This window comes from Balaenoptera physalus (genome assembly GCF_965194825.1).
Source record: "Balaenoptera physalus genome assembly, chromosome: 11".
Classification (NCBI taxonomy): Eukaryota; Metazoa; Chordata; class Mammalia; order Artiodactyla; family Balaenopteridae; genus Balaenoptera; species Balaenoptera physalus.
Window position 1 is genome coordinate 71,681,387 of NC_138896.1, and position 25,022 is coordinate 71,706,408.

Below are 25,022 nucleotides of genomic sequence, written 5' to 3' on the forward strand. Positions count from 1 at the left end.
ACAATGAGCAGCCCCTGCTCACCCCAACTAGAGAAAGCCCGTGCGCAGCAATGAAGACCCAACGCAGCCAAAAATAAATTTTTAAAAAGTGCCTCTTTAAAAAAAAAAATTTCGGGCTTCCCTGGTGGCGCAGTGGTTGAGAATCTGCCTGCCAATGCAGGCGACACGGGTTCGAGCCCTGGTCTGGGAGGATCCCACATGCCGCAGAGCAACTAGGCCATGAGCCACAACTACTGAGCCTGCGCGTCTGGAGCCTGTGCTCCGCAACGAGAGGCCGCGATAGTGAGAGGCCCGCGCACCGCGATGAAGAGTGGCCCCCACTTGCCACAGCTAGAGAAAGCCCTCGCACAGAAACGAAGACCCAACACAGCCAAAAATAAATATAAAAAAAAATTAATTAATTAACTTAAAAAAAAATTTCAACAGTTCTATTTTTGCAACGTTTCTATAAATCTAAAATCATTTCAAAATAAAAAGTTAAAAAATTTAGCTCAGGGCTTCCCTCGTGGCACAGTGGCTGGGAGTCCGCCTGCCGAAGTAGGGGACACGGGTCCGAGCCCTCGTCCGGGAGGATGCCACATGCCACGGAGCGGCTGAGCCCGTGTACCACAACTACTGAGTCTGCGCTCTAGACCCCGCGAGCCACAACTGCTGGGCCTGCGAGCCACAGCTGCTGAGCCCACGTGCCACAACTGCTGAGGCCTGCGCGCCTAGAGCCTGTGCTCCGCAACAGGAGAAGCCACCACAATGAGAGGCATACGCACCGCAATGAAGAGTAGCCCCTGCTCGCCACAACTAGAGAAAGCCTGCGTGCAGCAACGAAGACCCAACGCAGCCAAAAATAAAATAATTAAAAAAAAAAAAAAAAAAAAAAAAAAAAACTTAGCTCAACACAGCTGCCATGACAGAAAACTCAATTAACCATGGCTTATCTTAACTATTTTTTAAGGAACATAAAAACATGGTTGGAAAGTCCCACTGCATAGGGGGCTTATTCAAGACTCCCAAGATGATCACTGTTTTTTTTTTTTTTGGGCCACGTTACATGCCTTGAGGGAATCTTAATTCCCCGACCAGGGATCGAATCCGTGCCCCCTGCAGTGGCAGTGTGGAGTCCTAACCACTGGATCACCAGGGAATTCCCCAAAGATGATCACTTTTAACAGGCCCACCGGAAGGTATTTTAGATCTCATAATTCACCTATACTGTGTCCAGTGTAGTCCACCTTTAGATGACAACTAAAGGAGGAACAATTTAACACCCTCTCAACTGTGATAAGTTTAGAGCCTGCGTGCTAAACTACAGGGGTTCCACTAGATCTGTTCATCTGTGATGCAGAAAGCAGCTTCTGGGACAGAGATAACACTTGGGGTGACCCATTAGTCTCTACCTAGAAGTTTACCACTCCTAAAGAGATCACAAAAAAGCACTCCAGGCATCTACCCCCAAAGCAGTTACTGGTCATTTCATTTACCTCCAGGTACCAGGCTAGAACTCCTGCCTGTTCCATAGCTTCACTTGCCATTCCTGTCCCCCTCTCCCCAACCCTAATTAAAATACTAAATACTGTATTACTGCAAGACCAACATCATTCCTGTAAACAAGCCAGAGGCGCCAGAGGTTACCAGGCAAGTTCTGTGTTGCACTGGGCCCTGAGGGAGCAGGCTGTCCTACAGATAAGTCTCACTTACTGAACAAGTAACCTGGAGCTGCTGCTGCTGCTGCTGTGGTGGCGGTGGCGTCTGTTCCTGGGGGGTTTGTTGTTGTGGCTGCTGCTGAGGGTCCCATATATGGACAGTCTGAGCTGTATTCTGGTATGTGCCTGCCACGGCCTGCACAGCCACTGGAATGTGGATGTTGCCATTCATGAACTGTGCTGGAAAGAGAGAGTTTGCAAGGGTCTGCACTACCTCTTCATGGGAGTTTTTCACTACAGACGTGGTGCCCACCATCTTCTCCTTGTCATCCTCCAGCTTTACAGCTGCCAGGGCTGTGGGTGAGCCACTGACGTGAACTGCGTTGTAGGCTTCCTGGGGAATGGCAATGTGAGTAATGCTCTGCTGCTGAGGGTCCCCCCGGGGCTGGGCAGAGTAAACAGGTATGGTCCAAGTTTCTCCTGTAGGGCTAGTAATGGTCCCAGTGGCACTGTACAGGTGGGCACTGTCTACTGTTAGTAAGTCGGGCCTCAAAGACACATAACTCTGCTGCTGGCCCTGTGGAATGGCCAGCACGGTGGCCACCGGCTGCCCTGAGATGGCGTAGGACACAGTGATGGGCATGTCCACTTTGCGCTTCTTCACTGGCTGGAGGACACTGGCCGTGCCAACCCGCCGCTCCCCTTCCCGAGGTGAGCCCTGCTGGGACGGTGGTGGGGAAAGGGCACCCACAGTCTGGATTTGGATCTGCTGACCCCCAGCAAGAGACTGGCCAGCCACCAGCTGAGCCTGGATCTGTTGATGTGGGATGTGCTCCTCTGGGATCTCTGCAGCCTGGATCTGCTGGGCCGCCTGCATGTGCTGCACCTGGATCTGGGCCGCCTGCAGCTGCGAAGGGCTGGGGCTCTGCAGAGATGGGGTCTGGATGGAGGGGGCTGTCGGCTGTGCTGCTTGGCCTTGGATCTGCACCTGGACATGGATGGGCTGCTCAGCAGGCTGGTGAACGGTGAGCTGCGGGGAGAGCTGCTGAGCCGAGACCTGCTGCGGAGACTGCTGTACCTGCACCTGTACCTGCAGCGACAAGATTCACCAGTGAGTGAATAGGGCAACATTGAGAATCCAGCCCCAAAGGGAAGAAGAGATCTCAGATGGGAACCCTGGGTAATGTGAAGAGGAGGGGCCGCCATACCCAAGGCTTCTGAGGAGGCCACAATCTCCAAAACCATAGGCAAAATTCTCCAGCATCACACTCTGAATGTGTTGCATTCAGAGCAACACATATCCACCTGAGAGCAAGCAAGACTATCAAGTGGGAAATATCAAAACTTTTGCTCATTTCTTGACTTCCTTTTTAAAAGTAACCCCTTTTGTTTTTGCATACTGACATAGTAGTACAAGTATATAATTTATAAATATATACTTATTAGGTGTATGTTCAAAAAATAGTTTATCCATGTGGTTAGTAATAAAAGTGTGGGGACATTGTTCTAAAAGGTGAGAAGGCATTCAACTCCCAACTCAGAATCAGAACTACCCCGACCACAGACAAATAGTAAACAAACACAGTAGAGACAAAATGTTTGAAATCTCTTTTGGAGATATCTCCAAATTTGCTGCTAAAATATGGGCACTGGGGCTTCCCTGGTGGCGCAGTGGTTGAGAATCTGCCTGCCAATGCAGGGGACACGGGTTCAAGCCCTGGTCTGGGAAGATCCCACATGCCGTGGACCAACTAGGCCTTGAGCCACAATTGCTGAGCCTGCACATCTGGAGCCTGTGCTCCGCAACAAGAGAGGCTGCGATAGCGAGAGGCCGGTGCACCACAATGAAGAGTGGCCCCCGCTTGCCGCAACTAGAGAAAGCCCTTGCACAGAAACGAAGACCCAACACAGCCATAAATAAATAAATAAATAAACAAATAAACAAATAAATAAATTTTTAAAATATATATATATATATGGGCACTGTTGAATGATTCTTCAGAGTGCTTATTTAAGATAGCATTGTTTTAATAGAGAAGCCACAGATTCCTGGTAATTTAATCTAAGGTTACTATATCCTGGACCATGCATTTCTGATAATAATGCAGCTCATGTCTTATTGCTGTTACTTCAGCATACAAAACAGCATGAAAAGATGCTATGTATAGTATGTAATTTTAAAAAAGAAAAGATTTTTCCATCAGACACACATACCTAAATTATTCTGAACTCGGACTTCCCTGGTGGTCCAGTGGGTAAGAATCCACGCTCCCAATACGGGAGGCCTGGGTTCAATCCCTGGTTAGGGAACTAGATCCCATATGCATGTCGCAACTGAGTCTGCATGCCGCAACTAAGAAGCCCACATGTCGCAACTAAAAGTCCGCATGCCGCAACTAAAAACATGCCACAACGAAGATCCCATGTGCAGCAACTAAGACCCAGTGTGGCCTACATAAATAAATTAAAAAAAAAATTACTCTGAACTCATGTCAGAATGAGGAAGGTATAAAATGAGAAGGTAGATCAGTGATTATATACATCACAAAAGATAACCAAAGATGGTGCTGGTACAACTGGCTATCTATGTAAAAAGAATGAAGTTGGACCTCATCCTCACATTATACACAAAAAATGGGAGAGGATCTGAACAGACACTTCTCCCAAGAAGATAAGCAAATGGCCGGTAAGCACATGAAAAGTTGCTCAACATCGTTAGCCGTCAGGGAAATGCAAATCAAAAGCAAAATGAGATACCATTTAAACCCAGGAGGACGACTATAATAAAAGATAATAGGGACTTCCCTGGAAGTCCAGTGGTTAAGACTCCACGCTTCCAATGCAGGGGCATGGGTTCCATCCCTGGTCGGAGAACCAAGACCCCACAGGCCGTGGGGCACGGCCAAAAAATACAATTAAAAAAACATTTTTTTTTTTTAAATAATAAAAGATAACAGGGACTTCCCTGGTGGCACAGTGGGTAACAATCCACCTGCCAATGCAGAGGACGCGGGTTCGAGCTCTGGTCCGGGAAGATCCCACATGCCGTGGAGCAACTAAGCCCATGTGCCACAACTGCTGAGCCTGCGCTCTACAGCCTGTGAGCCACAATGACAGAAGCCCGCACAACTACCGTCCAAGCTATGCTCTGCAACAAGAGAAGTCACCCCAATGAGAAACCCGCACACCGCAACAAAGAGTAGCCCCCGCTCACTGCAACTAGAGAAAGCCCGCACACAGCAACGAAGACCCAACACAAGCAAAAATAAATAAATTAAAAAAAAAAAGATAACAAATGTTGGCAAGGATGTGAAAAAATTGGAATTCTCATACACTGCTGGTGGCAATGTAAAATGGTGTAGGCTGCTTTGGAAAAAAGTCTGGCAGGGACTTCCCTGGTGGCGCAGTGGTTAAGAATCTGCCTGCCAATGCAGGGGACACAGGTTCAAGCCCTGGTCCAGGAAGATCCCACATGCCGTGGAGCAACTAAGCCCATGCGCCACAACTACTGAGCCCGCGAGCCACAACTAGAGAATGCCCGCACGCAGCAACAAAGACCCAATTCAGCCAAAAATAAATATAATAAATTTATAAAATACTTTAAAAAACAAACAAACAAAAGTCTGGCAGGGCTTCCCTGGTGGTGCAGTGGTTGAGAATCTGCCTGCCAATGCAGGGGACACGGGTTCGAGCCCTGGTCTGGGAGGATCACACATGCCGCGGAGCAACTAGGCCCGTGAGCCACAATTACTGAGCCTGCGCGTCTGGAGCCTGTGCTCCGCAACAAGAGAGGCCGCGATAGTGAGAGGCCCGCGCACGGCGATGAAGAGTGCTCCCCACTTGCCGCAACTAGAGAAAGCCCTAGCACAGAAACGAAGACCCAACACAGCCATAAATAAAAAAAAAAAAAAAAAAAAAAAAAAAAGTCTGGCAGATCATCAAAAGATTAAACATAGCATATGACAAAGATATGAAAACCACGCCACATGACCCAGCAGTTTCACTCTTAGTTACATACTCAAGAGAAATAGAAACTATACTCACATAAAAACTTGGACATGAGGGACTTCCCTGATGGTCCAGTGGTTAAGAATCTGCCTTCCAATGCAGGGGACGTGGGTTCGATCCCTGGTCAGGGAACTAAGACCCCACATGTGGTGAGGCAACCAAGCCCATGAGCTCGAGATCCCACGTGCTGCAACTACTGAGCCCAGGTGCCACGATGAAGAGCTCGCACGCCGCAATGAAAGATACCATATGCACAACTAAGACCCGACGTGGCCAAATAAATAAATTAATAGATAAATATTAAAAAAAAGAACTTGGACATGAATGTTAATAACAGCATTATTTAAAATAACCAAAAAGTGGAAACAACCCAAATATCCATCAACTGATGGATAAATAAAATGTAGTACACTTCCATACAACAGAATGTTTAGTAAGAAAAACATAAAATTTTGATAAAATGCTACAACACAGATGAACCCTGAAAACATTATGCTAAATGAAGTCAGTCACAAAAGACTACATATTATATGATTCCATTAGTATGAATGTCCAAAATAGGCAAATCTATAGAAATAGAAAGTAGATTAGTGGGTTGTCCAGGAGACAGGGATTGGGGGAAATATGAAGTAACTGCTAATGGCTACAGGGTTTCTTTCTGGAGGTGATGAGAATGTTCTAAAATTGATGTGGTAATGGTTGCACAACTCTGTGAATAGACTAAAAACTACTAAGTTGTACGCTTTACATGGAAAGGAGTGAATTATTTGATATGAGAATTATATCTCATTAAAGCCACTACTGATTTAAAAAAAAAAAAAAAAGCAAGGAGGAGGCTATGTAAAGAGCATAGGCCTTGGGACTTCCCTGGTGGTCCAGTGGCTAAGACTCCACGCTCCCAATGCAGGGGGTCTGGGCTCATTCCCTGGTCAGGGAACTAGATACCACATGCCGTGACAAAGAGTTCGCATGCCCCAACTAAAGAGCCTGCATGCCACAACTAAAAGATTCTGCATGCTGCAATGAAGATCCCACATGGTGCAATGAAGATCCCGCGTGCTGCAACTAAGACCCGGCGCAGCCAAATAAACAAATAAATAAATATTTAAAAAAAAAAAAAAAGAGCATAGGCCTTAAGAACAGACTTTAAGTGAACAGACTTGAAGTGACGATGTACTTTCCTAGCTGTGACTCCTCTAAGTTTCAGTTTCCTGAGGCACAATAAAAAGGGGGAGAAGGCCTACCTCCTTACAGAGTTGTCATGAGCATAAAATAATATTTACTGACACACAGTAGATGTTCAAAAAGTAGGTTTTCTTCCTCATAAGCAATATTTCTTTACACCAGTGAGTCTCAAAATGTAGTTTCCAGGCCATCATCATCATCACACGGGCAATTATCAGATATACAAACTTTCAGGTCCCAGCTCAGAACTATTAAACCAGAAACTTTAGGGAATGGGCCCAGAAATCTGTATCTTAACAAGTCTTCCAGGTAACTGATGCATGCTCAAGTTTCAGAATCAGTGCTTTACACCAAAGACTAAAGCAGACAACGAAGCCAATTACTACAGAACAGCAGTTTTCAAGCTCTTTGGTCTCAGCACCCTTTCAAAAAATGATTCAGGACCAACCTCAAAGAGCTTTTCTTTCCACGAGCATAGATAACAATTCTTACTGTATTAGAAAATCAAACTAGGAAACTTAGAAAAATATTAATTCATTAAAAATCACCACATAGAGCAGAAGCAAGAAGAACAACAATTCTGCAGCCCGTGGAAGGAAAACCACATTCACAGAAAGACAGACAAAATGAAAAGGCAGAGGACTTTGTACCAGATGAAGGAACAAGATAAAACCCCAGAAAAACAACTAAATGAAGTGGAGATAGGAAACCTTCCAGAGAAAGAATTCAGAATAATGATAGTGAACATGATCCCGGACCCTGGAAAAAGAATGGAGGCAAAGATCGAGAAGATAGAAGAAATGTTCAACAAAGACCTAGAAGAATTAAAGAACAAACAAACAGAGATGAACAATACAATAACTGAAATGAAAAATACACTGAAAGGAATCAATAGCAAAATAACTGGGGCAGAACAACAGATAAGTGACCTGGAAGACAGAATGGTGGAATTCACTGCCACAGAACAGAATAAAGAAAAAAGAAGGAGAAGAAATGAAGACAGCCTAAGAGACCTTTGGGACAACATTAAACACAATAACATTCGCATTATAGGGGTCCCAGAAGGAGAAGAGAGAGAGAAAGGACCTGAGAAAATATTTCAAGAGATTATAGTCGAAAACTTCCCTAACATAGGAAAGGAAATATCCACCCAAGTCTAGGAAGTGCAGAGAGTCTCAGGCAGGATAAACCCAAAGAGAAACACGCCAAGATACATAGTAATCAAACTGATAAAAATTAAAGACAAAGAAAAATTACTGAAACCAACAAGGCAAAAACGACAAATAACATACAAGGGAACTCCCAAAAGCTTAACAGCTGATTTCTCAGCAGAAACTCTACAAGCCAGAAGGGAGTGGCATGACACATTTAAAGTGATGAAAGAGAAAAACCTACAACCAAGATTACTCCACCCGGCAAGGATCTCATTCAGATTCGATGGAGAAAGCAAAAGCTTTACACACAAGCAAAACCTACAAGAATTCAGCACCATCAAACCAGCTCTACAGCAAATGCTAAAGGAACTTCTCTAAGCAGGAAACACAACAGAAGAAAAGGACCTACAAAAACAAACCCAAAACAATTAAGAAAATGGTAACAGGAACATACATTTCGATAATTACCTTAAATGTGAATGGATTAAATGCTCCAACCAAAAGACACAGGCTCACTGAATGGCTGCAAAAACAAGACCCATATATATGCTGTCTACAAAAGACCCACTTCAGACCTAGGGACACATACAGACTGAAAGCGAGGGGATGGAAAAAGATATTCCATGCAAATGGAAATCAGAAGAAAGCTGGAGTAGCAATACTCATATCAGATAAAAGAAACTTTAAAATAAAGAATGTTACAAGAGACAAGGAAGGACACTACATAATGATCCAAGGGATCAATCCAAGAAGAAGACGTAACAATTATAAATATATATGCACCCAACATAGTAGCACCTCAATACATAAGGCAACTGCTAACAGCTATAAAAGAGGAAATCGACAGTAACACAATAATAGTGGGGGACTTTAACACCTCACTTACACCAATGGACAGATTATCCAGACAGAAAATTAATAAGAAAACATAAGCTTTTAAATGACACAATAGAGCAGATAGATTTAATTGATATTCATAGGACATTCCATCCCAAAACAGCAGATTACACTTTCTTCTCAAGTGCACACGGAACATTCTCCAGGATAGATCACATCTTGGGTCACAAGTCAAGCCTTGGTAAATTTAAGAAAATTGAAATCATATCAAGCATCTTTTCTGACCACAACGCTACGAGATTAGAAATCAGTTACAGGGGAAAAAACATAAAAAACACAAACACATGGAGGCTAAACAATACATTACTAAATAACCAAGAGATCACTGAAGAAATCAAAGAGGAAATAAAAAAATACCTAGACACAAATTACAACGAAAACACGATGATCCAAAACCTATGGGATGCAGCAAAAGCAGTTCTAAGGGGAAGTTTAGAGCAATACAAGCCTACCTCAAGAAACAAGAAAGGGCTTCCCTGGTGGCACACTGGTTGAGAATCTGCCTGCCAATGCAGGGGACACAGGTTCGAGCCCTGGTCTGGGAAGATCCCACATGCTGCGGAGCGACTAGGCCCGTGAGCCACAACTAACTGAGCCTGCGCGTCTGGAGCCTGTGCTCCGCAACAAGAGAGGCTGCGATAGTGAGAGGCCCACGCACCGCAATGAAGAGTGGCCCCCACTTGCTGCAACTAGAGAAAGCCCTCGCACAGAAACGAAGACCCAACACAGCCATAAATAAATAAATAAATAAATAAATAAATAAAATTTAAAGAGAAAGAAGAACGTCCAGCTGATGGGGGAAAAAAAAAAAGAAACAAGAAAAATCTCAAATAAACAATCTAACCTTACACCTAAAGGAACTACAGAAAGAAGAACAAACAAAACCCAAAGTCAGTAGAAGGAAAGAAATCATAAAGATCAGAGCAGAAATAAATGAAACAGAAACAAAGAAAACAATAGCAAAGATCAATAAAACTAAAAGCTGGTTCTTTGAGAAGATAAACAAAATTAATAAACCTTTAGCCAGACTCATCAAGAAAAAGAGGGAGAGGACTCAAATCAATAAAATTAAAAATGAAAGAGGAGAAGTTACAACGGACACTGCAGAAATACAAAGCATCCTAAGAGACTACTACAAGCAACTCTATGCCAATAAAATGGACAACCTGGAAGAAATGGACAAATTCTTAGAAAGGTATAACCTTCCAAGACTGAACCAGGAAGAAACAGAAAATATGAACAGACCAATCACAAGTAATGAAATTGAAACTGTGATTAAAAATTTTCCAACAAACAGAAGTCCAGAACCAGATGGCTTCACAGGTGAATTCTATCAAACATTTAGAGAAAAGCTAACACCCATCCTTCTCAAACTCTTCCAAGAAATTGCAAAAAAGGAAAACTCCCAAACTCATTCTACAAGGCCACCATCACCCTGATACCAAAACCAGACAAAGATACTACAAAACAAGAAAATTACAGGGCTTCCCTGGTGGCACAGTGGTTGAGAATCTGCCTGCTAATGCAGGGGACATGGATTCGAGCCCTGGTCTGGGAAGATCCCACATGCCACGGAGCAACTAGGCCGGTGAGCCACAACTAACTGAGCCTGCGCGTCTGGGGCCTGTGCTCCGCAACAAGAGAGGCCGCGATAGTGAAGAGGCCCACGCACCGCGATGAAGAGTGGCCCTCGCTTGCCGCAACTAGAGGAAGCCCTCGCACAGAAACAGAGACCCAACACAGCCAAAAATAAATATAATAAATAAATAAAGATTACTATAAAAAAAAAAAAAGAGGGCTTCCCTGGTGGCGCAGTGGTTGAGAATCTGCCTGCCAATGCAGGGGACGCGGGTTCGAGCCCTGGTCTGGGAAGATCCCACATGCCGCGGAGCAACTGGGCCTGTGAGCCACAATTACTGAGCCTGCGCGTCTGGAGCCTGTGCTCCGCAACAAGAGAGGCCGCGATGGTGAGAGGCCCGCGCACCGCGATGAAGAGTGGTCCCCACTTGCCGCTGGGGCAACTGGAGAAAGCCCTCGCACAGAAACGAAGACTCAACACAGTCATAAATAAATAAATAAATAAATAAAAGAACGTGAATTTCTTAAAAAAAAAAAAAAGAATATTACAGACCAATATCACTGATGAATATAGATGCAAAAATCCTCAACAAAATACTAGCAAACAGAATCCAACAACGCATTAAAAGGATCATACACCATGATCAAGTAGGATTTATCCCAGGGATGCAAGGGTTCTTCAATATACGCAAATCAATCAATGTGATACACCATATTAACAAATTGAAGAAGAAAAACCATATGATCATCTCAATAGATGCAGAAAAAGCTTTTGACAAAATTCAACACCCATTTATGATAAAAACTCTCCAGAAAGTGGGCACAGAGGGAACCTACCTCAACATAATAAAGGTCATATATGACAGACCCACAGCAAACATCATTCTCAATGGTGAAAAACTGAAAGCATTTCCTCTAAGATCAGGAACAAGACAAGGATGTCCACTCTCGCCACTATTATTCAACATAGTTTTGGAAGTCCTAGCCACGGCAATCAGAGAAGAAAAAGAAATAAAAGGAATACAAATTGGAAAAGAAGTAAAACTGTCACCGTTTGCAGATGACATGACACTATACATAGAGAATCCTCAAGATGCCACCAGAAAACTACTAGAGCCGATCAATGAATTTGGTAAAGTTGCAGGATACAAAATTAATGCACAGAAATCTCTTGCATTCCTATACACTAACAATGAAAGATCAGAAAGAGCAATTAAGGAAACAATCCCATTCACCATTGCAACAAAAAGAATAAAATACCTAGGAATAAACCTACCTAAGGAGGTAAAAACCTGTACTCAGAAAACTGTAAGACACTGATGAAAGAAATCAAAGATGACACAAACAGATGGGGAAATATACCATGTTCTTGGATTGGAAGAATCAATATTGTGAAAATGACTATACTACCCAAAGCAATCTACAGAGTCAATGCAATCCCTATCAAATTACCAGTGGCATTTTTTACAGAACTAGAACAAAAAAATCTTAAAATTTGTATGAGACACAAAAGACCCCAAATAGCCAAAGCAGTCCTGAGGGGAAAAAACGGAGCTGGAGGAATCAGACTCCCTGACTTCAGACTACACTACAAAGCTACAGTAATCAAGACAATATGGTACTGGCACAAAAACAGAAATATAGATCAATGGAACAAGATAGAAAGCCCAGATATAAACCCATGCACCTATGGTCAACTAATCTATGACAAAGGAGGCAAGGATATACAATGGAGAAAAGACAGTCTCTTCAATAAGTGGTGCTGGGAAAACCGGACAGCTACATGTAAAAGAATGAAATTAGAACACTCCCTAACACCATACACAAAAATAAACTCAAAATGGATTAGAGACCTAAATATAAGACTGGACACTATAAAACTCTTAGAGGAAAACATAGGAAGAACACTCTCTGACATAAATCACAGCAAGATCTTTCTTCATCCACCTCCTAGAGTAATGGAAATACAAACAAAAATAAACAAATGGGACTAATGAAACTTCAAAGCTTTTGCAAAGCAAAGGAAACTACAAACAAGACGAAAAGACAACCCTCAGAATGGGAGAAAATATTTGCAAACGAATCAACGGACAAAGGATTAATCTCCAAAATATATAAACAGCTCATGCAGCTCAATAATAAAAAAAACAAACAACCCAGTCAAAAAAATGGGCAGAAGACCTAAATAGACATTTCTCCAAAGAAGACATACAGATGGCCAAGAAGCACATGAAAAGCTGCTCAACATGACTAATTATTAGAGAAATGCAAATCAAAACTACAATGATGTATCACCTCACACCAGTTAGAATGGGCATCATCAGAAAATCTACAAACAACAAATGCTGGAGAGGGTGTGGAGAAAAGGGAACCCTCTTGCACTGTTGGTGGGAATGTAAATTGATACAGCCACCATGGAGAACAGTATGGAGGTTCCTTAAAAAACTAAAAATAGAATTACCGCATGAACCAGCAATTTCACTACTGGGCATCTACCCAGAGAAAACCATAATTCAAAAAGACACATGCACCCAATGTTCATTGCAGCACTATTTACAATAGCCAGGACAGAGAAGCAACCTAAATGCCCGTCGACAGACTAATGGATAAAGAAGATGTGGTATATATATACAATGGAATATTACTCAGCCATAAAAAGGAATGAAATTGGGTCATTTGTAGAGATGTGGATGGATCTAGAGACTGTCATACAGAATGAAGTCAGAAAGAGAAAAACAAATACAGTATATTAACGCATGTATGTGGAACCTAGAAAAATGGTACAGATGAACCAGTTTGCAGGGCAGAAATAGAGACACAGATGTAGAGAACAAACGTATAGACACCAAGGGGGGAAAGTGGTGTGGGGTGTGTGGGGTGTGTGGGGTGTGGGGGTGGTGGTGTGATGAATTGGGAGATTCGGATTGACATAAATACAGTAATATGTATAAAATGGATAACTGATAAGAGCCTGCTGTATAAAAAAATAAAATTCAAAAATTCCAAAAAAAATCACCACATAAACCAATATAAACGTCAACATAAATAACATATTCTTATGAAAAATAAATTTGCCAGAACAAAAAATTTATAATAAGAGCTGCATTATTTTACATCTTTGCAAATCTCTTTAGTGGCTGACTTAACTGAAGACAACTGTATTCTCATACTTGCTTCTGCATTCAATCTGTTGTGACACATCATACATGGCCTCTGCAAAACTCCAGTGTACACTTATGAGAGAATGAGAGTGAAAAAGGCAAATAAACATCTTCATATTATTAAAAAAACAGCCTTGGACTTCCCTGGTGGCGCAGTGGTTAAGAATCCGCCTGCCAACAGAAGGGACACGAGTTCGAGCCCTAGTCTGGGAAGATCCCACATGCTGTGGAGCAACTAAGTCCGTGCACCACAACTACTGAGCCTGCGCTCTAGAGTCCGTGAGCCACAACTACTGAGCCCGAGTGCCTTAGAGCCTGTGCTCCGCAACAAAGAGAAGCCACTGCAATGAGAAGCCCACGCACCGCAACAAAGAGTAGCCCCTGCTCGCCGCAACTAGAGAAAGCCCGCACAGCAACAAAGACCCAATGCAGCCAATCAATCAATCAATTAATTAAAAAAAAAAAACCAGCCTTAACTCTGAGGAACCCTGAAAGGGTGTTGGAGACTACCAGTCCCTGAACTACTCTTTAAGAACCACTGTTGTAGAGTTAAATACACAGTATGTTTTTTGTTTGTTTGTTTGTTTTTTTGGACTGCGTTGGGTCTTCGTCATTGTGCGCGGGCTTTTCTCTAGTTGCGGAGAGCGGGGGCTACAGTTTGTTGCGGTGCGCGGGCTTCTCATTGCGGTGGCTTCTCTTGTTGCAGAGCACAGGCTCTAGGCGCGCGGGCTTCATTCATTGTGGCACACGGGGTCAGTAGTTGTGGCTTGTGGACTCTAGAGTGCAGGCTCAGTAGTTATGGCACACGGGCTTAGTAGCTCCACAGCATGTGGGATCTTCCCAGACCAGGGCTCGAACCCGTGTCCCCTGCACTGGCAGGCAGATTCTTAACCACTGCGCCACCAGGGAAGTCCCAACACAGTATGTTTTTAAACTATATTATTACTTGCTTAAAAACAAGATGTCAAAAATCTGGTTATTGCAGTTCATTCATTTACTGTATCTCTTTAAATTGACTTTTCTTAGAAACAATTTATCAATATTCAATCTTCCAAAAGAAACAAGTTAGCAAAAATACTAAGGAATCAGAACTGAAGGCATTTACCCCTCACTACAGAACAAACAGGTACAAAAAATCTGATGCCACTTTATATCCAAAGTAGTTAGAAGTTAAAATTAGAGGAGTTAAGTTAAAGCACTTTCTGACATTTCCTTACCAATGTCAAGATATTGGATAAGGTATCAATTATGTGTTTATAACCTTTACCCATAAGGATAAGTCAGTAAGAAATTAGACGTTATTTGTATTAACTTCTTTCATATTTTTTATTTATATAAAAACATAACTTTTTATCTGGTTAGATAATTACTGCATAGTCATAGTGAAAATCTGTAACCTCAGTGGAGTAAAAAGAAAAAAAATTTTTTTAAAAAAAATTTTACTTGAACTTAGGAGGAAAGAAAATTAAAAGTGAATTGAAGGGGGCTTCCCTGGTGGCGCAGTGATTAAGAATCCGCCTGACAACGCAGGGGACACGGGTTCGAGCCCTGGTCCAGGAAGATCCCACGTGTCACAGAGCAACGAAGCCTGTGCGCCACAACTACCAAGCCTGTGCTCTAGAGCCCACGTGCCAAGAGCCCGTGCTTGGCAACAAGAGAAGCCACCGCAATGAGAAGCCCACACACTGCAACAAAGAGTTGCCCCCGCTCACCGCACCTACAGAAAGCCCGCATGCAGCAACGAAGACCCAACACAGCCAAAAATAAATAAAATGTTTTAAAAAAGTGAATTGAAAGAATAGCTGAACTTTGAGTATTTCTTCACACTAAGAAAGCTCCTAGGGACTTCCCTGGTGGCTCAGTGGTTAATAATCCACCTGCCAATGCAGGGGACACGGGTTCCAGCCCTGGTCTGGGAAGATCCCACGTGCTGCGGAGCAACTAAGCCCCTGCACCACAACTACTGAGCCTGCGCTGTAGAGCCCGCAAGCCACAACTACTGAAGCCTGTGTGCCAAAACTACAGAAGCTCGTGCGCCTACAGCCCGTGCTCCACAACAAGAGAAGCCTGCACACTGCAACGAAGAGCAGCCCCCTGCTCACCACAACTAGAGAAAGCCTGCTCACAGCAATGAAAACCCAATGCAGCCATAAATAAATAAATAAATAAATTTATTTAAAAAAAAAAAAAAGCTACTACAAGATTCCTCTTTAAAAAAAAAAAAGAAAAGACAAAAATCTAAGGAAGGTATTCAGAGGTTGGTATTGTGCTTTATTAACTTTAATTTTCAAGGTTAAAATACCTAGGTAAATTGTCACAGAAAACAAACTGATAACTAAACAAAAAATTAAAGAAAAAAAGGCAGTTTGAAACTTAAGCCTAGATTTAAAAGGATTCTAAAGAAATACAAAAAGGAAAAAGATCATCCCAAAGACACGTATGTGCTAGAAAAGTGATACAACAATGAAGGAGGGGGACATTTCTGGGGGAAATGAATTTGGTTTCACTGTTTCCAAAATCACTGTTTCTTACCTTCTATCAATCCCTCATAAATCACATTATATTTCAAGTTCCCTTCACATTTGAATCGTTACTTCTCATTCAGCTCTCCCCACCACCTTTTCCAGAGTTTTTAATTGCTTTTTTTCCCCCCTGTTGATCAGAAGAGATATACTTTAAATAACTATACTTCTGCGTTCTTGATCACACAGTACGTACAGTGCTAATTACTTTCTTCTTGAGCATTCTAACTTTCTATTTCAACCTGGACAGACTGCATTCTGGGTCTTCTGTACAGACTGGGATTTAGATCTCAACTCTGAGCTGGTTCTGTTTCTTTTGTTCTCATGACTTCTTTCCTAGATTCTTTATTTGACTGAGTACATAAGTTTTTCAGAAAGTATGTCTGAACGTGGTCCACAGCTCAGCAGCGTCAGCATCAACCTGGAATTTGTTAAAAATGCACATTCTCTGGAAACGAAAAGACTGTTGAAGAGATATCTGCATCCCCATATTCACAGCAGCATTATTTACAATGGCCAAGACATGGGAACAATCTAAGCGTCCATCAATGGATGAATGGATAAAAAAGTTCTGGAATATATATATACCATGGATATTTTTCAGCCATAAGAAGGGAGGAAATTCTGCCATTTGTGACAACGTGGATGGATGCTGAGGGCATTATGTTAAGTGAAATAAATCAGACAGAGAAAGACAAGTACCACATGATCTCGTTTACAATATATGTAAAATCTAAAAAACAAACAAAACCCCAACCAAACTCAGAAAAAGAGATCAGATTTGTGGCTACAAGAGGCAGGGGGCAGAGGGAGGAGGAACTGGATGAAGGTGGTCAAAAGGTACAAACTTCCAGTCATAAGATAACTAAGTACTAGGGATATAAAGCACAACATGATAACTATAGTTAAGATTGCTATACGGTGAACATGAAAGTTAAGAGAGTAAATCCGTGAGTTCTCATCACAAAGGAAAAAATATTCTTTTCTTTTTCTGTATATGAGATGACAGATATTAACTAAACTTGCTGTGGTTACCATTTCACAATATATATAAATCAAATCATTGAGCTCTACACCTTAAACTTACACAGTGCTGCACGTCAATTATATCTCAATAAAACTGGGGGGGCAGGGGGGATGCAAATTCTCAGGAGTGACCCCAGACCTACTGAATTAGAATTGGGAGGGGGGGTAGCCATTTTTGTTTTAAGAAACCTTCAAGGTGATTCTAATGTACCCTAAAGTTTGATAACCATTAGTGTATAAGTTTTATTGGATCTCACTTGTCTAGGTTCTTAACCTGTTTGCAGATAAATAATCTATTTCCTTTTCCTCTGTCATTCAGAACCTAAGCAATACAGAGCTCAACACAACAGAAGGACTAAGTACTCCAACTAAGGAACAATGAGAAACCATGAAGTAATATATATATTACCCCTCTTAGGAATCTTTTCTTCCAAACAATCACTGACACTAAAAAAAATACATATCTAATACCATTTTTGGATTTTTTTGTTGTTTTATTTTGTTTTTGGCTACTTTGAGTATAAAACCAGTATTTTATTTAAACAAGAATAAACTGGGTGAGTATGTTGGGTCAACTTCTGAATTCCACCTCATAAACAATTTTGGTCCAATATCCATTAGTTACATGTACTTAGCAATCACTTAAAATGTGGTTAGTCCAAATTACAATGTGCTTACAAGTTCAAAGCACAATCAGATATCAAAGATCTGTGCCAAAAAAAATGGTAAAATAGTTCATCAATAATATAAGACTGAGTACATGTTGAAATAATATGTTACTTTAAATAAAATGTGATCTTAAAAAGTCAGTTTCACCTCATTCTTTTCCCCCTTTTATAAAAGAGGCTACTAGAAAATTTAGAATAACATACGTAGCTTACATTCTATTTCATATTCTGAGTCTCATGAGGAGGGACTACTGAGAACAGTGCTCAATGTGCCAGAAGACCCCACTAAGTGAGGAATCACAGCACTTGGGATCCAAACATATCTGTGCCTTTTAACAACTAGTCAGCAAAACCCTGGTAGAATTTCACTGTTCAAAAAATGCTCTTCTGAAAGTGGTAAAATCTTTATCCAACTATCATACATTTACCACTCTTACTATACAAATGAATGTAGATATGGTGAGGGAAGAGATTTAAACATGGGTAGAAGACTGGACGTGTCTACTGACAGATAAATGGATAAAAAAGATGTGGTGTATACACACACACACACACACACACACACACACACACACACACACACAAAATGGAGTACTACTCAGCCATTAAAAAGAATGAGGGGCTTCCCTGGTGGCGCAGTGGTTGAGAATCTGCCTGCCAATGCAGGGGACATGGGTTCGAGCCCTGGTCTGGGAAGATCTCACATGCCGCGGAGCAGCTGGGCCCGTGAGCCACAACTACTGAGCCTGTGCGTCTGGAGCCTGTGCTCCGCAACAAGAGAGGCCGCAATAGTGAGAGGCCCGCGCACGGCGATGAAGAGTGGCCCCCGCTCACCGCAACTAGAGAAAGCCCTCGCACAGAAACGAAGACCCAACACAGCCAAAAATAAATAAATAAATTTATTTTAAAAATTAAAAAAAAAAAAAAAGAATGAAATAATGCCATTTGCAGCAACATGGATGGACCCAGAGATTATCATACCAAGGGAAATAAATCAAGAAAGAGGAAGACAAATACAACATATAGCACTCATATGTGGAATCTTAAGTATGACACAAATGAACCTATCTACGAAACAGAAACAGACTCACAGACATAGAGAACAGACTGTGGTTGCCAAGGGGGAGGAGGGGTGGGAGAGGGAAGTATTGGGAGTTTGGGATTAGCAGATATAAACTATTATATATAGGACGGGTAAACAACAAGGTCCTACTGTACAGCACAGGGAACTATATTCAATATTCTGTGACAAACCATAATGGAAAAAAATATGGGAACTTCCCTGGTGGCGCAGTGGTTAAGAATCCGCCTGCCAATGCAGGGGACACGGGTTCGATCCCTGGTCCGGGAAGATCCCACATGCTGCGGAGCAACTAAGCCTGTGCGCCACAACTACTGAGCCTGCATTCTAGAGCCCGCAAGCCACAACTACTGAGCACACGCGTCTAGAGCCCATGCTCCGCAACAAGAGAAGCCACCAGAATGAGAAGCCTGTGCACTGCAATGAAGAGTAGCCCCCGCTCACTGTAACTAGAGAAAGCCAGCACATGGCAACAAAGACCCAATGCAGCCACAAAAAAAGAATATGAAAAAGAATATATATATGTATAACTGAGTCACTCTGCTGTATAGCAGAAATTAACACATTGTAAATTAACTATACTTCAATAAAATTAAAAAAAAAAAAAAAAAGACTGGACATGAAGGGCCAGAAAAGGCAGCAATAAACAGCCTACCAATCTGAAGTGATGATCAGGACCCCAATCAGCCCACAAAGTGCCAGTGAGAGAATAGCTGATTTCAGTCCTGTTTTTGGCTGCAAACCCTTGTTTGCAGAATACACCACATTATGACTTCTGCCTCCCCAAGGCAGAAGCTGGAATCACTGTCCCAACCTCTCCTGCAGCTAGAGTGCAGGCGTGTGACCAAGGCTTCCCAAATTAGACACACTGCATGAAATCTGGACTCAAAACAGAGCAACATGAGGCAGGAGGAACCACAACCTCCATTTTCTGGTGAGAGTGGAAGATTGTGGCAGAAATGGAACAGGATGGCATAAATCCCAATGAGAGACTATGGTAGGACAAGAACCTGTGCCCAGGGGTGTGGCTGAAGGTCTTTGCCAAGGCAGGCTAGCAATGTGACCTGAGTCCTGTTCCTGGCTGTGCAGCCTCCAAGACACATTCTCTAAAAACCAAAACTCAGATAGATACAAAAGATATCAAAACAAGTTGAGAACTTTAAAATAGTATTTACCTTGGGAGAGAAAGATGTACAGAGGGGTATTAGAGATCTGAACTGCATCTGTAACATTAGGTTTTAAAAAAAAAAAACAAAAAAAAGCAAAAATGGCAAACTGCCAACACAGTAGGAATACTTGTTCTAAATATTTGTCTAGATACTTACTTTTCAAATGTTTGAAAAGCAACTGGGGCCCTAGGTAGGAATGGCACTAATGAGGAGAAGGAGAGGAAGAAGAAAACAACAGTGGCTATTATTTATTTGAGGGCTTACTACGTTCCAGGCAGTGTACTTAGGACTTAGCATTTTATGGAATCCTCAAAGTAACTACAACATAAATTCTTTTATTTCCATGATGTAGCTAAGGAAACGGACTCAAAGTGGTTAAGTCACTTGTCTATAACCATATATCTAAAGAATCAGAGGCAGATTGAACTCATGTTTGTTTAAGGGCAGTCTGGCTCTTGATTACCTCCTTCCTCACTCTCAGCAATTCTACACTGAAGTGAGGGGTTAGGGACTGACTGCCCCAGCACAGAGGGAATGTGCGACAGCAAAAAGAGGAAGAGGGACAGAAGTTGGGATGACAAATGAGGAAGAATTGTACTTTGATCCACTGAAGGCTTGAGATCTTTACTTCTAGCAACAAAAGAATCAAGTGCTGAGAAATCTCCTTCCCCAAAGCATCCTTCACTTAGCAGAACCAGACTGACCAACCAGCCTTGTATGAAGCCTCAGTTCCTGCCCTATAGAAGTACAGAGAAGAAACAAGAAATTCTATGGGTGCTAAGTGAAACCGGACTCCTAGAATTCACCATCAGAGGGTCTTCTCTCTGGCATACACATTTAACTCCATGTGGATACTTTAGGAAGTACCCAACTCAAGAGGGCTCTTGAAAGTGAAGTTCCAAATGAACCACCTTCACCTAGCTCAGGCAGACCTATCAACAACAGGAAACTTAGGCCTTCCTGGTATTGTACAAACTGTGAAGGTATTTACATGACAGCTCTTCCTTTTGCCTCAAGAAAGTGCTTCCCTATCTTAAATAAACATATGCTACTGTGATATTGTAATATAATTTTTGGTCTTTTCTCTGATTCTTGATCTGAGCTCTTAAGACCTTGGTAATTTCCTAAGTGATAATATAAATGCTAGGATCATATTATTTTCTAATGAGGCAACTTTGGTGGGCTCCTGGATGAGGGCTGGTCACCTCAAAGGCCAAGCCATAATTAGAAACTTGGTACTTTCAGCCCCACCCTCCATTCTCTGGAGAGGGAAGAGGGGCTAGAAATTGAGTTACTAATCGATCATACCTATATGATGTAGCCTCCACAAAAATCCCGAAAGTTTGGGGTTTAGAGAGTTCCTGGGTTGGTGAATACATTCACGTGCTGGAAGGGTGGTACACCCCAACTCCATGAGGACAGAGGCTCCTGTGTTCACGACCCTTCAGAACCTCGCCCCATGTATCTCTTTATTTGGTTGTTCAACCGTATCCTTTATCATTTCCTTAATTATATAATAAACTGGTAAATGTGTTTCCCTGAGTTCTGTCAGCTGTTCTGGCAAATCATCATACCCAAGGAGGGGTAGTGAGAATCGCAATTTATAGCCAGTTAGTCAAAAGTACAGGTGAGATAACCTGGGACTTGCAACTAGTGTCGGAAGTGGGGGGCAGTCTTGTGAAACTGATCCCTTAACTTGCGGGGATCTGACGCTAACTCCAAGCAGATAGTGTCAGAACTGAATTGAATTATAGGCCAGCCAGCTGGTGTGAAGAATTGGTCATTGTGGGGGAAAAAACACACATTTCGGGGCCAAAAGTGTGAGCGTGGTAGTAGCAGAGAGTAAACGGACACAGTGAGTTTTATTCAGACAGCTACTCTAATTAACTTTTGACACACATCTTTGTCTCCCATCAATTCACTAACACTGTTCTAAGGATATGATTACTTTGTCAAATCTAACAAGCTATGTGGCCACTTCTAGGCTGGAAAGATGAGAAATTCTTGGGGACAGAACAAACTCTCTGGGATGGCGACAGATGGTTTTAAAAAAGCAATCTAATTTTACCGCAATTTTTTAAAAAAGCAACTTAGAAAACTCTCTGCCCTCAAGGTAATGAATTGTTTTGAAATTTCAAATAACATTAATATAGGCATAATTTTACATTCTTATCAAAAGGGTTAGGTTGAGACACAATACTATGGGCCAAAGAGCCTTTTAACATTTGAACTGAGAAGGCAGGTCTGTTCAGCTCCATATTTCAGTGTACACGTCACCTCTCTAGTCTCATCCTTTCACTCAGTGCACTCCAGTTACACAGCCATTCTGCCATTTTTCAAATAAGCAGGCTCCCACCTTAGGGCTTTCTGATTTGGAATGCTCTTTCCTCAGATAACCATATGGCTCACTCACCAGCTCTCTTTGGTCTTAACTCAAAAGTCACCAGGATATTAAGGCTTACCCTGGCCACCCCCATCTGCTTTGTTTTTCTCCTCTGCATTTATCACTATATAACAAGATTTTAAAAAATCTTACTTATCATCTAACCCCTCCCAGCTATAATGTATGTTCCACAAGGTCAGGAAGCTTTCTGTCTTGTTCAGTGCTGTACCTAAACATCTAGCAAAGGGTTTCATACATAAACACAAACATATGGAGATGTCTGGGATAGGGGAAAAAAGGTTAAGAATCATTGTCCTATACAAGTTCAAAGCAAAATATTCGCAAGCAACACTTTTTTTTTTTTTTATTACAAAAGTAGTTCATGTTTAAAAAAAAAAAAATTCAAGCACTCCTCCTTAGTACCCCACTACCCCGCCCAATTACTGTTTTGGGCTTTATTACTACTATTTAAGGACCACTACATTCTACATATGCTAAAAGCCAGTGATACTAAACTGGTTCTGACACTCTATAATCTGTTAAACATCCTGCTCTGTCAATATACGTAGATCTATCTCAGTCTTCTGGCTGCACAGGACAATATAGTACAGTTGTATCATTATTTGCCATTTCCCTTACTGAAAGAGTGACTTGTTTCCAGTGTTACTACTATAAGCAATGCGGCAGTGAATATCCTTATATACACATTTATCTGTGAACACAAATGCAAGGCCAAAGGTACGCGTATTTAGACATTTGACAAGTATTGCCAAATTCACTCTCAAGAAAATCACACTAATTTATCCTCTTATACACTTGCTACCCTGGGTGAAATCTTTATAACTGTTTTCCTATCTAATAAATAAAACATATTTCATTTTAAAAACTTACACTTCCATAATCACCAGAAGCATGAAGCATCTTTTGACATACTTACTAGCACAATCTGTATTTCCTCCCCCATGAACTATCTATTTATATCCTTTGTTCATTTTTCCACTAGATCATTTTTCTTTCCTATTTTGTAAGTTTCTTGTTTTATTAGAAATACTAGTTAGGAGCACAGGCTCGAGTTAAAACAGCCTGGGTGCAAACGCTAGCTATCAGAAGATGAGTTAACCTCCCTATACCTCATGTGCTATTTTTAGTTTCAAAAATTATACTTTTAGGGCTTCCCTGGTGGCGCAGTGGTTAAGAATCCGTCTGCCAATGCAGGGGACACAGGTTCGAGCCCTGGTCCAGGAAGATCCCACATGCCACGGAGCAACTAAGCCCGTGCGCCACAACTACTGAGCCTGCGCTCTAGAGCCCGCGCACCATAACTACTGAAGCCTGCATGCCCTAGAGCCCGTGCTCCACAAGACAAGCCACCGCAATGAGAAGCCCGCGCACCGCAACGAAGAGTAGCCCCCACTCACTGCAACTAGAGAAAGCCTGCGCACAGCAACGAAGACCCAATGCAGCCAAAAATAAATTAATTAAATAAAAATTTTTTTAAAATTATACCTTTAAAGAAAGAATATACAGACCTATAAAACAGATCAAGAAACAACATGTGTATAAAATAATTTTGTAACTGCTAGGCCCATATTTTCTGTCACTCAGAAAATGTTTTTCTGAAGTCTTATATAAAGTTGTATCTTTAACCATATATTTATTGATATTGTCTGGCTTATGATTTTTTTTAAAACAAGTTTTTATTGTATTTAAGACACTTAGGTTTTTTTTGGCCACGCTGCGCAACTTGCAGGATCCCCACCAGGGACTGAACCTGGGTCCCCTGCACTGGAAGCGCCGAGTCCGAACCACTGGACTGCCAGGGAATTTCCTGGCTTATGATTTTGATAGCTTTAGATTTATTAACATTGTCAACTTTCATATAACATTAATAACAACTTACAATCTTTATTTAAATTAAATCTACAAAGCCAACTTTTAGAAAAATTAAATTCCATTTGGCTTAAGACAGTTATTAATGAAAATATATTTGTCTTAAAAATTTTTTTAATTTATGAAAAGGAAAGAAAGATTAGTCTCAAGAAAGGTAAACTAGGCTTAACTAAACTTTGGTCCAAGAATGCTTGGCTAAAAGGTCTTTTTTTTTTTTTCCAGCCATGCTATGCGGCTTGTGGGAGCTTAGTTCCCTAACCAGGGATCAAACCTGGGCCCTTGGCAGTGAAAGTGTGGAGTCCTAACCACTGGACCGCCAGGGAATTCCCTAAAAGGTCATTTTTAATTTTAAATAAAGGGGATAAAAACTACTTTTGCACATATCATATACCACAAACCATATCTTGGCAACTTGTACGGTAGAAATTTGTGGTAAGATTTTTTAGAACTACTTGAATAAAGCAAAAAAAACACCCTCACCTAGGAAATTTTTTTTTAAAGGAAAAAATGAGGTTTCCTCTACCTATACAAGTAACTTAAATTAAAATTGATAACCTGTGTGGGAAAGGGAACCACACATAAATAGCCGCCTAACAGGCTGGCTAAAATGTGACCCGTAGAAAAAAAATATGATTCTTACCAAAAGAGCACTGATAATTATTA

At 41.7% G+C, this 25,022-nt stretch overlaps 1 protein-coding gene across 4 annotated transcripts in view; it reads right to left on the reverse strand.

Moving 5' to 3' along the window:
• The window catches only part of QRICH1 (glutamine rich 1), a 55,623-nt gene that overhangs the window by 16,270 nt on the left and 14,331 nt on the right, over nt 1-25,022 (reverse strand). For all 4 annotated transcript variants that reach the window (XM_082413569.1, XM_082413571.1, XM_082413572.1 and 1 more), the window contains one exon: nt 1,693-2,727. In XM_082413569.1, the coding sequence (XP_082269695.1) occupies nt 1,693-2,727 (1,035 nt within the window). The remainder of the gene's footprint in view (nt 1-1,692; nt 2,728-25,022) is intronic.